The sequence below is a fragment of the Scyliorhinus torazame genome, chromosome 15, assembly GCF_047496885.1.
Source record: "Scyliorhinus torazame isolate Kashiwa2021f chromosome 15, sScyTor2.1, whole genome shotgun sequence".
In the NCBI taxonomy this organism is placed as follows: Eukaryota; Metazoa; Chordata; class Chondrichthyes; order Carcharhiniformes; family Scyliorhinidae; genus Scyliorhinus; species Scyliorhinus torazame.
Window position 1 is genome coordinate 147,072,096 of NC_092721.1, and position 14,114 is coordinate 147,086,209.

Consider the following 14,114-nt stretch of genomic DNA (forward strand, 5'->3'; position numbering starts at 1 on the left):
AGCCAGTCTATGTGTTTAAAGGGATTGTGTACTCCTGAGACCATTACAGCTCAACATATACTTTGTAACCCGGTTAACCTTAATATTGGTGTATAATTGTGAAGCTAAAGGGGGAATATTATATCACAATTAAACATTTCATGTTTATTTTTTAAAAATGTTATTAAAACTAATTAGCAGCCCTGTGACTCTGTTCCTCCATAGTTTTGAAAAAGTAAAAGTTAGTCTTTTGAGACAGGATTTCATTCTGGGATCTCCCATCTAGTTATAACATCAACTGGGATCGTAAAACCACTAAACTGAGCAGGTGTGGCTATGCAGGCTTTGTTCCATGATATATAGTGTGCATGTGTAGCTTCAGAAAAATATTTAAAGAAACCACATAGTGAATAATCAGGGCGCTCACCATATTTTAAAGGGAACATGGATTAGGATATATGTTCACTCCTTTTAAAAAAAAAAAAACTTTATTTGTCGAATAAGCATTTACACAAAGAACATTCAAAGTTTATTTTTTTAATTCTATTTTTAGATTCACAATAAGGCAACATTGTGTCCAAATCATCTGTAAAATGTAACTGTCTTCCTGGGCATTCTTTAACCACATTACCACCTCACATTAAACAGTTCAATACACTAATTACAACAGATTCTGCCCTACCCATGATTACATGCTGAACTCTCAGCAGGACTAAGATTAGGATTAATCCCAAGGGTGGTGATAGTAAAACATCAAAGTTGAATATTGAACTTCATAGTGCACGGATTTAAAAGGAAATTGCAAAAGGATCCTGCTCCAACCATTCCTACAAGCATTTCTGAATAACTGCAGAATCATATGACTTCTTCATTCCTTCCCCAACCACCCACCAAAATCCTTAAGTAGTTCTGTGTTCTGCAGCACATGTAATCATTCAGCAGGGCAATAAGAAAAGCTCCAGACCAGAAATTCAAATTAGGGCTATTCTTGTTACTGGGTCCATTGAGCAGAACACAAATAACCATTGTAAAAGAGGTAGTGTAACAAGACATTAAAAAACACTCATTCTTAGTTTATACGTCTGCGTAATTTCCCTGAATACCTCCATCATGTTACTTAGCAAGAGTGCAATAATATGCTTCGCAAATTAACCTAATTTTATTTACACAAAAACAGTCTTATTATACATCAAAACTGGGCACCAAACCCAAAGCAGAAACTGAGATGATATCTCTTAATCATATCTCCAGTGTTATTTGTTACTTATAATTTCTGGAGTGCTTTCCACTGCATGGTCCCTTCAAAGTTCCCATCATATATCCAAAACAAAGGCCTGAAACAAGAGATATTTCTAATAAATAAGTACTTTTATCTAATTTACTTATAACTTGCGAATTAATCACTGGATCACTATTGTGGATTATCTATTACCAATAGACCTGCGCCAGGAGCTGCAAAATCTAAAATCCCCAAAATTTGTACCTCACAACAACCATTTATTTTTCATTACAAAGTAGAAAGTCATGTCATCAGTGTAACGGACTACGGAACTACCTATCTCCACTAGATAGTACTAAATGGGCACTTGCATCAATCTTTGTCTGGAAGGATCACATAGCGCACCACATCAAAACTACAGATCTTTCGCCCATAGGAGTCAAGATCCAAATTCTTCCCAGAATAAAACACCGTTTTCACTGAAGAACTTGAAGATCACGATGGAATAAAATGTTTGAAGCCACCTACAGCACAAATCTATTCTAATCGCCGAAATCACACTCGGCAGCCGCAAAAATAGAAGGAATGTTAAAGTGAAAAATCATACTAATGGAGAAGTCCAAGTGCGTGCAAATGCATCTTGTGTACCTGATTTAACATTTAAAAAGGCGTACAAAATCATGTTCATTATTTCAAGCAACTATAACATTTTGAAAAGTTAAAAAAACATGTTCAATAACTCCGTTTCATCCAAGTATATAAAATTCTGCTAACAGTATGTATAACCACAGTGCTCATGGGGGGAAAAGTACAATCAGTATAATTCAGTATTTATTTCTGCACACAGTAAAATAATTTATACACAAGTTATAATTGTTTGGGTTTATTTTGAAATGGATTACCAGCATTGCTTACTTAAGTGGGTGATGTCAACAACAAAATTCAAAGGCAGCAGTAAGTTTGCTAATTTACTGACCAAACGTTTACTCTGATAAAGAGTCATCATTGCCAGTATCTCACCAAAGAAATTCTGCAGAAGAGCCTACAAGACCTATTCAGTAGTTTCTGCCTAGGCTTGAACTTTAAAAAAGTATAGCAAGTTTATACCATCAACAGGTCATACATAATTTACGTCTCTAGATACAAATTCATTCAAATGAAGTTCACAAGTACAAAACAAATAGATAATAACCCATATTCGTCTTACACAAAATTACAAAGGGTATCAATAAATATTGTGTTATGGTGCACTTGTGAGTACGCAAACAATTTTTGAGTAATGTCACTAATAAGTGCATGGACTTGAGGATGAATAGAGAGTTATTATCAATGCATAGCAATGTGTATGTAGTTTCCTCCCTTCATTAATGATATTAAAAAGATAGGATGGAGTCAACTTTTAGACTGAATTTTTAACCAAACATAGAGGAGGCATACCATTTGCTGGGAAATATACAGCTAGAAATTATTTTGGTTTTAAATACAAAAACAGCTTGTATGCAAGTTGTAGTGCCTAATGATGTGAATCCATCTCGTCTGCCACAATGGCAAGCTAGATGCTTACCACATTTCAATATCTTATGATGAGTACTACGCAAAAATGTTTCGAATGAAAAACCACATCTTTCTAAATGTTCTTCCTGTGCCACCAGTGCTCTGCAAATTGGTACAGAAGATGAATTTAGAAATTACTTTGGTTTAACGTTACATGGATAGTTGATCAGTCTGTAAATTAGTCTTTCAAAATAAAGTGTTGAACCTTCACAAGCTACTTTCCTAATCACAATGAAAACTTAATACTTGTCTGTTGCTAAAGTCATTGCCCTCAAAAATCCACTTGCCGATCCATCTACGCCACTTTGAACCATTTTGTTCAACAGGAGAATGAACATGGAAATCCTACACCTACAGTGGTATCAGATATACAATATATAATCATGCACATGCACAAGGGCGCACGTACCCTCCCATTCATTTTTAAAATGTAGGTGACTTTCCTCAGGTGACCACAGATATTGCAAAGAGATAAAGAGAGCTCTATAATTTAAATGTGTTATTTCGTTTTTGAGTCCACAATATACGTTTTCCAAAAGTCTACTTGTTTTCTGTAATGAAAGATAGATATATAGAAACAACTTTCATTTATTATGGATTGCTAAAATAATTGTGTGAATACGTTTCTCAAATATTTATTAATTTCAAGTGTTCTATGCGGCTTCTAAATAAACACAATAATCATGGCTTTAAAGTCCCGAGCCTTGCATGATTTAGGGTATTTAAAAGATGCTATTCATTAATTGCACTTTATTGGTATTTTGTTAGAGATATAGTCAAGAGCATACTTTTATGCTTCAAGAGGACATTCTCCAAATATTTGCTCAAAACAAACATGCAAATATTTGCCTCTGGCATGAAGCCTTCTCTGCTGGCAGAATATATTGGAAAATTAAAAGGCACAACCCCCCATGATTTAAAACTAATGACTGGAAAATTATATGATGTCAGTAATCTCCTGATGTGTTCCCAGTAGGTGACATCCATGTCTGCATTGTGCCTTTGTAAACTCTACCCTAATGTGTACGCATTAGTATTCTAATACATGTCTCCTGTACCATGAATTTCCAATATGCTAAAAACATTTTTTAAGCGACTGCAATAAACAGCAAATGCTTCATTTTCAGAGAGCATGTACAACAATAGAACGTCCTACACCCATTTCCAACTTATAATGTGTAAAATTACCAGATATGCTGCCATACCTACTTGGAGCAAAGCCTCTGAAGCCTTTGCTTTACTTTGCACTATTCCAAAGTTTTGGCAGAATTAGTTCAGGAGCTTTTATCAAGATCATAAAAAAACATGGGCTTTTAAATAGCTGTAAGCAAGGTTAGTAATCAATAGGTTTAGTATTTGCACAGCGATCAAATACAATACATCAATTTAAATAGCTTTTCTGATCATTCTGAATCCGTAATTTCTCCTAAGTACTATTTGAAAGGGGTGAATAAGCTTCTATATGTCAAGTTAAGTATCAGCAGTGCAAGGAAAAGGCACAAACTGGAAAATAGAAGAGCTTTCAATAGGAGAATAATTTCTAGAAACAGTCTGTATATTTTATACTATTGAATTACTGTTCTTTTGTCCCTTTTCAAATTATTTGCTATAGCTGCAAAATAAAGCACTGACTTTAGACTACAACAGACTATAAAACAAGATCATGTGGAGCATTATTGGAAAATATATCACACATTTCAACACCCAAGAGCAGACTAATTTGAGTTTACTACTGCCATAGATTGTATTTAAGTGACAAGGTAGTGCAGTAGACCTGTATGGTTACTTGCTTTACAGTACTGTGTAGTGATAAATTCATTCCATACTTGGAACTAGGCATTTCACTCATCCCAGAGAGATGCACAGCGAAAGAATCTTTTCTTCCTCCCAGTTTTTCCCTTAGTGAGAGAATCAACATGCCAAAACAGCCAGAGGAGCATTAGGAACGTGTTGCCTCCTTTCTCAATGAAGATGCATGTGAGGGGAAAAAGGGGTGAAAGTAACATTTAAAAAATAACATTTTTAAAACAGTGATAAGAATCGTAGTACAATTGTTCGCAAGTTCTGTCACTTCAATTCTTGCCCCAGAAAAACACAGGATCAGTTGAGCTCCATATTTGCCAAGGGTGCAACTTGAGAAACATAAAATACAGTTTTTAAAAACATTTTCTTTTATACACTTTTACAAAATTTCCATCTTTGACAATGAACTTGAACCTGCTCAATTTCAGGACGAGAAATGAACACAACAGTCTGCCAATAGCAACTGCTCTTACACTGGTGGCCAACATCCTCACAACTGACATCCTCGCTCTCCCAAGGCTCTAATGCAAGTGATATGCTTTAAACAATCTTGCAGAAATCACAACAGCAGGCTTATGGTACCCAATATCTTCTGAATGATTCATGTCAAACACATGCACATATATAGCATTATTCCAAATTTTTTTTTTGTAATAAATTTAGAGTACCCAATTATTTCTTTTCTAATTAAGGGGCAATTTAGCGTGGCCAATCCACCTAACTTGCACATCTTTGGGTTGTGGGGGTGAAACCCACGCAGACACAGGGAGAATGTGTAAACTCCACACGGACAGTGACCCAGGGCCGGGATTCGAATCCAGGTCCTCAGCGCTGCAGTCCAGTACTGACCACCGCGCCACGTGCCGCCCTTCATTGTTCCAAATATTGAGCAAATCATGAAGCCCAATGATTGTAGACAACTTCCCCTTTCAAAACCTGCTTTCCAGGACAAGTCAACTAGCATTTTATAGATCAAGTGGGTCTGCTTCAAACAAGTGATCAGTGGATAATTCCAATTGGAAAAACAATAATGTTTCCTACATCTATTACACTGGAATTAACAGGATGCTCATCCAGTAGCAGAATCCTTACTTTGGTAACTGAATAACATTGAAGTATGAGGTAGTTATGCCATAGCATGGTGTCTGCTGAATTCACTGTTAATAGCATAATATTTTGTGACATAATTCTACTGTAAGCCAGCTATAAATAGGAATTTTCCCAATAGTCTCCAGAGATGTCATTGTTTCATGAATACCTCTTAAATTTCAAAGCAACACCACTGTCAAGTGCATCCTCTGCCAACACCTGTTTTGTACACGTTTTATCAGTAAGAGACAATTGCAACACACAACTAAATCTTCACTTCGTCAAAGGATCCCTGTCCAACTATTTTCTCAAGTCCTGATTATTGTGCATCACCTAATTAAGATGAAAAAATAGTGTAACATAAATAAATTTTGCATAGTGCAAACGTTACTGATTTGGATCAAAGATATTACATATTTTTAGGTTGAAATATCTGAAGTACTTCATTCAGCTGTTACAGAACTGATGACTACTTGAATTAGAAATTTAATTCAGTAACGAGAGCAAAAATCAAGTTAAGTTCAAAACCATGCCATTAACCACCAATCTGATTGGCTAACTGTAAACCATGTATGTATTTATAGAAGACTGAACACTTGGTTAGTGGCCTCTGTGATTCCCACAAACACTGTTCCAGTTGTTGAAAGATCTCTGTCCCATTCTGACTTAGCAGGTCATCTTTGCCATTCCAAGTTCTAAATTAACCAACGTCGGCTCAGCTTTAGAGAAAGCAGGTCTGAGTTCCTTGCATTCTTCTCCAGGAATGTTACCATCTTCCAGTGTTCTAATTGAGTTATTTTCCATAGTTGCTTGCTGTCTTTCTTTACATACATTTTCAGATGCCTTAAGCATCTCTGTTAATCGGCTAACTGGGTGAAAAGATTCCTTATTATGGACTGTACTTGGTTTTTGACCCAATTTTATTATTTGCTGTAACAAAAAGACAAAGTTAACCACATTAAATCCCAAATTAATTAGCAAGACTTTGGTTTAGTCAAAACAGTGAAGTTAAATGTCACATTTTTAAACATATAATTTAGCAGGATTGGTTTGGCATCTACAGAAATTGGAAGATGAATTTCTTGGAGACTGCTACAAGCAGTGTGGGAATAAAATCACAGGGCCATTTAAAAAAGTAACTTTAATTTTAATCAAACACCTTTATTTATTTGTTTTAAAATAGTGGAGATGGGAAATAAAAGCTATTTGATAGGAGGGTCATATGGCGAAGCCTCCAGGAATATACCCAACCAGAGTTGGCAACCCCAGTATGTAGCTTCATAATTAATACATTTTTGCTTTTTTCACTTTCCAGTGAATTAGGCTAATAGGAATTTTAAATATTGAATACGTGTGCACTTTACTTGAGGTATGTGCAGACAATCAAAGGTGACTTAGCTTTAGGTGATTGGTCATTCCTCCCCCAAGGCTGTTGGGAGATTGGAACAAACCATATGCAAAATCACATATGGCCAATATCCCATCATTTTGTGGCACAATGCTGTTTTGCACCAATGCAGTGAGCCATTCTTGTGTTCCCGTTGAGCGAAAAAGATTTGCATTTATATAGCACCATTTACACCCAATGGACATCACAAAACCAATTAAGCACTTTTTGATGTGTAGTTATTGATATAATATAGGAAATGTGGCAGCCAATTTGCACACAGCAAGCTCCCACAAACAGCAATGTGATAACAGCCAGATAACCTGCTTTTGTAATGTTGATTAAAGGAAAAATATTAGTGAATACAATGGGAATAACTCCCTGCTCTTGCATGCCGTCTTCACGTCCACTTAGGAGACAGATAGGGCTTGTTTAATATCTCACCTGAAAGTCTGCTAGCAGTCCAGTGTTCCCTCAGCATTGCAGTGCAGAGTCAACCTACATCATTGCGCTCAAGTCCTGGAACAGGATTTGAACCCACAATCTTCTGACTCGAAGGCAACCATGCAAGCAACCAGCTGATAAACAAACTGGAAGTTTATTCTAAGTTACTGAGTAAAATAAGCCTTGGTGTACGATGAAAAGCAGCAAGTAGGACTATATAACAGAACTTTATATGTCTTACATAGTTAATATTCAACTCACCTCCTCCAGCTTTTTGGCTTCCACTTCCAGTTGTTTATTCTGCTCACTGAAGGACAAAACTCGGCTGAGTTGCGATTGCCTGGGTTGTATTGTTAAGTCAAACTGGTGATACATACAGCGCCAAAACCTGAAGTCGCAATTAAGATTCAAAAGTTAGAGAAACATGCTGAGCTGCAAAGTATGGTACAGAATTTAAAGAATAACTTAAACTTACTTGAAATTGAAGGAGACCGTGTTTGGCTCAAGTACTTCATGTGCACATGGAAGATTCGGGTCATAGAGGGGATTCAAATATTTGTGCTGGTTTTCCAAAAGGAATGGCCACAAGGAATGAGTTTTCTGTTGAATTCTGTCAAAAATAGATTTTGTTGAAAACATTTCTTTTGCAAGAATGTTAGTGTTTAAAAAGCACAATTTCAGACTCAAAAGTGTAAGATGGTGGTGAATTATTTTCCTCAAATTTAAAAATTCTAAACCAGCCATCATCAGTTCCCAACTTGCTATTAATTTCAAAATTCTGATAAACATTGATTATTAAGGATTAGGTCAGACAGAATTCAATTGGAACATTCGCATAAACAATTAAGTGGACACAAGCCTTGTTGTTTCCCTACCACAACTTTCTAAAGCAATGCTCATCATATAAAATGAAATGTTAATGATGATAATGAACCGTTTGTCAAAACAAGCAGAATGTACACAAGAATTTACTACTCATTTTATTTACGTCTCTGGTTGATCATAATGATTAAAGTTGGTTGTAATTTTTGAAAATTTTCATTCACGGATAAAGGTGTTACGAGCAAGGCCAGCATTCATTACCCATTTCGAATTGTCCTTCAGCAAGCGGAGTCTTTCAACAACTGCCTTCTTGATTAAGACAGAGTGTCTTTCTAGGCTATTTCAGAGGACAGAGTTCAATACATTGCTAAGGGTCTGGTGGCACATAGACCATACTGTGTAAATTTGGCAGATTTCCATCCATAAAGACCAATGTACCAGATGGGTTTTGACAACAATTCGATAGTTCCAGTATTGAAACTAGCTTTATTTATATTTTGTTTAATTTTTCCAATTCAGGGGCAATTTAGCGTGGCCAATCCACCTACCCTGTACATCTTTGGGTTGTGGGGGTGAGACCCACGCAGACACGGGGAGAATGTGCAAACACGGACAGTGACCCAGGGCCGGTATCGAACCCAGGTCCTTGGTGCCGTGAGGCAGCAGGGCTAACCACAAAACTAGCTTTATATTCAGACTTATTAAATTTAAATTCCATGGTAGGTTTGGAGCATTTCTTTGGATCATTTCATAGATAGAATTTACAGTGCAGAAGGAGGCAATTCAGCCCATCGAGTCTGCACCGGCTCTTGGAAAGAGCACCCTACCCAAGTTCAACACCTCCACCCTATCCCCATAACCCAGTAACCCCACCCAACACTAAGGGCAATTTTGGACACTAAGGGCAATTTATCATGGCCAATCCACCTAACCTGCACATCTTTGGACTGTGGGAGGAAACCGGAGCACCCGGAGGAAACCCACGCACACACGGGGAGGATGTGCAGACTCCGCACAGACAGTGACCCAAGCCGGAATCGAACCTGGGACCCTGGAGCTGTGAAGCAATTGTGCTATCCACAATGCTACCGTGCTGCCCAGTACCTGGGCCTTAATCCAGGCCTTTGGATAGTCATCCAGCAACACAACATTAACATGCCAGAAATGTTGGTGACCACAGAGTCTAGAGAGGGGGAGAAACTGATGGAAATCAGTATTATTAGGGAAATGGTGTGAGGAAAATTGATGGAATCCCCAGAGCCTGATAATCTACACCCCAGAGTACTTAAGGAAGTGGCCATAGAAATACCAGATGCAGTGGTCGTATTCTTCCAAGATTCTATAGACTCTGGAACAGTTCCTACTGATTGGTGGGTAGCTAATGTAACTCCACTATTTAAATGGGTGGCAGAAAGAAAACAGGGAATTGTAGGCGGGTAAGCCTGACTTTGGAATTGGGGAAAATTCTACAATCAATTATCAAGGATTTTATAGCAGAGCACTTAGAAAACAGTGGCAGGATCAGACAGAGTCAGCATAAATTTACGAAATCATGCTCGACGAATCTAGGAGAATTCTGAGGATGCAACTGGTAGAGTTGATAAGGGGGAACCAGTAGATGCGGTTTATCTGGACTTCAGAAGGCTTTTGACAAAGTTTCACATAAGAGATGAGCATGTAAAATTAAAGTCCATGGGATTAGGGGTAGTATATTGAGATTGATCGAAAACTGGTTGGCAGACAGGGCACAAGGAGTAGAAATAAACGGGTTTTTCCAAATGGTAGGCAGTGATTAGTGGGATACCGCAGGGATTAGTGCTGGGTCCCCTGAGCAGAAGGCCCTGGACATGGTTGGCGGCCCATAAGAAAGGGAGGTCGCCGGGGTGGAGATCGGCCCTGGACGAGGAAATCAGAACCCGCTTAGTTACGGTTCCCTGTGACCTCCCCCCCGCAGTCTAATCAGGCGTTTTGTCTCGTGTCTTGCAGGACCTGGTGGAGATGGGCGGCTCCACCTGGCGCCACCCGACCCCAGCCAGTGCCACAGCCTGAGCCCCCCCTCGGTGAGCCAAACAGTGATGGGAACAGCTCGAACACCAGCTCTCCACCCGAGACTCATGACACCCCAGAGCTCGGGTTGGAGGATGACACTGACTTTCCATCACAGCTGTCTCCAACGCCCTCCACCATCCCAGAGACACTCGCCTCAGTTGGTCATGTTAGTGAAGAGACTCCTGGGACACGCTCTGGTGTGCAGCACACAGTTGACCCAGCGCAGCAGGTGGAGGTAGGAATTCCGGAAGGCGCGGATGGTCGGATCAACGTGAGGAACTAGCTGCCGTCCAGATAGGTCTCGGGTTTCTGCAACAGACAGTCCCATCGATTGTGGAGATGAAGTTGCAGAGCCAGGGACTATATGAGGGGTTGTCGGCGAGCATCAAGTACCTGCAGGTGTAGTTGGAGGAGTCAATCGTGTGCAGCAGCAGGAGGTGGTGCCGACAATGCCCCCATCCCATGGAGTAGCCTGGGGGCCACCTCCCTCAATAGACCAGTCCCGGTGCTACTGCCAACCCTGGGCCCCACCTCGTGGTGTGGCAGGCATGTGTCCTGGCGAGGGTTGCAGGCGGGTGGAGGGGGGTGGGATGTGGTATTCCTTCCTGTGGCCAGTCCCCCCCCCCCCCGGAGGCGAGCAGAGCGGCCTGTGCACGTTGGCCCTGGCACACACACCGTGCAACTTCCCGTGCCTGCCTGGGCTCCATGTTCTGCCCCTCTCACCCTACTCCACATCCTCCTCATCGGACGAGGCCTCGCATTCCTCCTCCTCCTCCAGCACATCGCCCCTCTGCTGTGCAATGTTGTGGAATCAGCAGGCCGCCACAATGTCGGGGACCCTCTCAGCATCATACTGGAGGGCCCCTTCAGAGCAGTCCAGGCACCTGAACCACATCTTCAGGAGGCCGAAGCACCGCTCGAATACGCTCCTGGTCGCTGTATGGGTGTCGTTGCAACGGGTATCCGCATCAGTCTGTGGCCGCCAGATTGGCATCAGTAGCCTGGAGCGAAGCTGGGGGGACATCTCGAACATGTCAGGAACTGTCGAGTGTGCCAGGATGAAGGAGTCATGCACACTGCCCGGTTATCGGGCGCAGAGGTGAATGATGCGTAGCTGATAGTCACATAGCAGCTGCACGTTCATCGAGTGGAACCCCTGTCGATTTGTGTAGAGTGGTCGGTCATCTGCAGGTGCTTGTATGGGGACATGCATCTCACTGATCACCCCCTGGACCCGGGGCATTCAGTCGATGGCGGAGAACCCCGTTGCCCGGGCATCCTGGTGGGCTCAGTCCACATGGAATTAGATGTATTGATCCAACTGGACATATATGGCCTCCTTGACGGCAGGGATGCAGCTGTACAATGAGGCCCGAAAGATCCTGGACAGGTCCCTACTCGGCAACTGGAAGAACCCCGTCGAGTAAAGGTTCAGGGCGACCGTCACCTTGATGACCACTGGGAGTGGGTGTCCTCCCCCAAACCCCCGCAGTGCCAGTTGTGCCATCATCTGGCAGATGTGTCGCACTGTCTCTCGGAGTCTTCGACGGCATGCCCAGTCTGGCAGGTCTTCGAATGACAGGTACTACCAGTACACACGAGGTCCATGCGGCGCCTCCTTGGTACCTCCCCCTCCTCTGTCTGTTGGGTGACCCTCTCTCCATCCTGGGTAGCTGCCACCTGCCTCTGCTGCCCGCTCCGCTGCTGCAACTTCCTCCGGAAGTAGTTGATGCTCAAACATTGAATATATTCAAGAGGCGGCTAGATATTGCACTTGGGGCGAATGGGATCAAAGGTTATGGGGAGAACGCAGGATTAGGCTATCGAGTTGGATGATCAGCCACGATCGTGATAAATGGCGGTGCAGGCTCAAAGGGCCAAAAGGCCTCCTCCTGCTCCTATCTTCTACGTATCTATGTATTTATGTAGGGAGCACTTCAGAGAAGCAAAAAAACCACTTTTGGAAAAAATGCTGTCAGACAGGACACCTGCTCAAAAGAGGAAGCCCTTCAGAGTTAATGGACTGTGAAGTGCTACAAAAACAAAGCTTATCTCTCCTTTGAGATAGCCTTCAGCTGTCAATCAAGAGGCCTGTAAAAATTATGGTGTGTGAAATTCAATGCAAACAACCAAGCACAAAGGGATAAAAGCAGGCATACTGCAACAGTGAAATTATAGAGCCTCTGGAAATTTCAAGGAGAGTGAGAGAGTGAAATGCTTCTCCAATAAACAAGCTGCAGAATTGCTCTGGCCTGAGAGAGGATTTTAGGACAGGCTGCAGCTGTTATGGGGTGCCCAACATAAAATAAAGCAGGCTTTATGGCTTCACAGACCCAAAGATACCCCAATTTCAGAGGAGTCCCCCAAATTGGGTTCCAGCTCCGCTGAACGACCCCCACCCATAACATCTGCCCAGCGGCTGCTGGACCCATGCATGCACCCTGGAGGTAAGTGGAGAGGGGTACTCACTTCCTTCCTCCCCCATGGATGCCATGGCACATGGTCCCCAGTTTTAAGGACCAGTAGTGATTCACGTCTAGGTGACTTTCCCCTGGGGTGGGGTGGGGGTGTTGGAGAGAATGCCAGGCCTCTGCATTTGATTTTAATCTCACTAATGCGACTAAAATGAATGCAAATTCCATTTTCTCGCCCTTTCTAGATGCAATCCTGATCTCGGCAACTAAAGGGGGCTGGGAAAATTGCTTTGTGCCCAACGCAAATCTCATTTCGGGGCTCTCCCACCAAAGCAGGATTTGCACTGGGAACAAAACGGCTGAAGAATCACCTCCATAGCTTTTGGGTCTAAAGGGACCAAAGGATATTGGGCAAACGCGGGAACAGATTACTGGGTTGGACGATCAGCCATGATCCTAATGAATGGCCAAGGGCCAAATGGCCTACTCCTGCTATAATTTTGTATGTTTTTATTATGCTACCATACCCAATTTCCAAGGATTCCAAAAGTTACATTTTAGTTGAGCTTTAAAAATTGAATTCCCCAATTCTATTATTTATAAAATAATGTATATTTATATACAATCTTGATTTTTCAACGAGTTTGATCAAGTGGTTATTCAGAATCAAGCTTGATCAGACCTCTACATTCATGGTACTGCTCCATGATGGAACTCATTGCATTATACTGCTCAATAGAAAACAAATAAGAATGAGTTTTGCAAAACACTATATTCTAATCTCAAATCCGCTGTGATCTGGAGCAATCATTCTTTTATATTTTGAATGATCTGCACATCCCACATGGTCACCAAGATACAAGCAGATAATCTATTACTTTACCAATTCTAGCATTCTTCTCTGTAATAATTCTTACTTCATTTTCTCCCGTTGTTTTTGGCAGTTTCCAATGAAGTTCCCAAACTGGCAGGAATTAACATGTTCATGAATCTCAAGTAAGTATGTTTCACTGTACTCAAAAACACGAGGAAACTGTTCAGTCAGGTGCCAAACACATTCAATGAACTGTGTGAACACTGGAGATATTTCTTTGGGGTCCCCATCAAGCTGGCCACATCTACACAGTAAAAAAGGGGGAAGGGAAAGCAGCATTAAATTAATTCTTGCACTTAGCGATTTCTTTTGGATGCTCTTATTGTCTTATCAAGAAAGAGAACCAGTCCTCTGGTCTAAGGACTACCGAGGGTGAGAAAGATAGTAGTCAACCATCTCTTCTGACCTATTACTCGTAATTTGGAAACGCAGAGGCTCCTTTCACTTTGCCTTCCTTCATCTAGGGAGGTACCAATTTCC

At 41.3% G+C, this 14,114-nt stretch overlaps 1 protein-coding gene and 1 long non-coding RNA gene across 2 annotated transcripts in view; one reads left to right on the top strand and one right to left on the bottom strand.

The window, feature by feature from the left end:
- Positions 1-14,114, top strand: part of LOC140391883 (uncharacterized) — a 265,622-nt gene that overhangs the window by 234,275 nt on the left and 17,233 nt on the right. Inside the window, exons 2-3 of the long non-coding RNA XR_011935202.1 lie at positions 10,284-10,581; positions 13,705-13,756. This is a non-coding gene — a long non-coding RNA (uncharacterized lncRNA). The remainder of the gene's footprint in view (positions 1-10,283; positions 10,582-13,704; positions 13,757-14,114) is intronic.
- Positions 501-14,114, bottom strand: part of mtmr6 (myotubularin related protein 6) — a 69,802-nt gene continuing 56,188 nt past the window's right edge. The window contains exons 11-14 of the mRNA XM_072476887.1: positions 13,678-13,878; positions 7,951-8,085; positions 7,737-7,863; positions 501-6,574 (exon numbers count right to left, since the gene is read on the bottom strand). Of these exons, the coding sequence (XP_072332988.1) occupies positions 6,311-6,574; positions 7,737-7,863; positions 7,951-8,085; positions 13,678-13,878 (727 nt within the window). The 3' untranslated portion in view covers positions 501-6,310. The remainder of the gene's footprint in view (positions 6,575-7,736; positions 7,864-7,950; positions 8,086-13,677; positions 13,879-14,114) is intronic.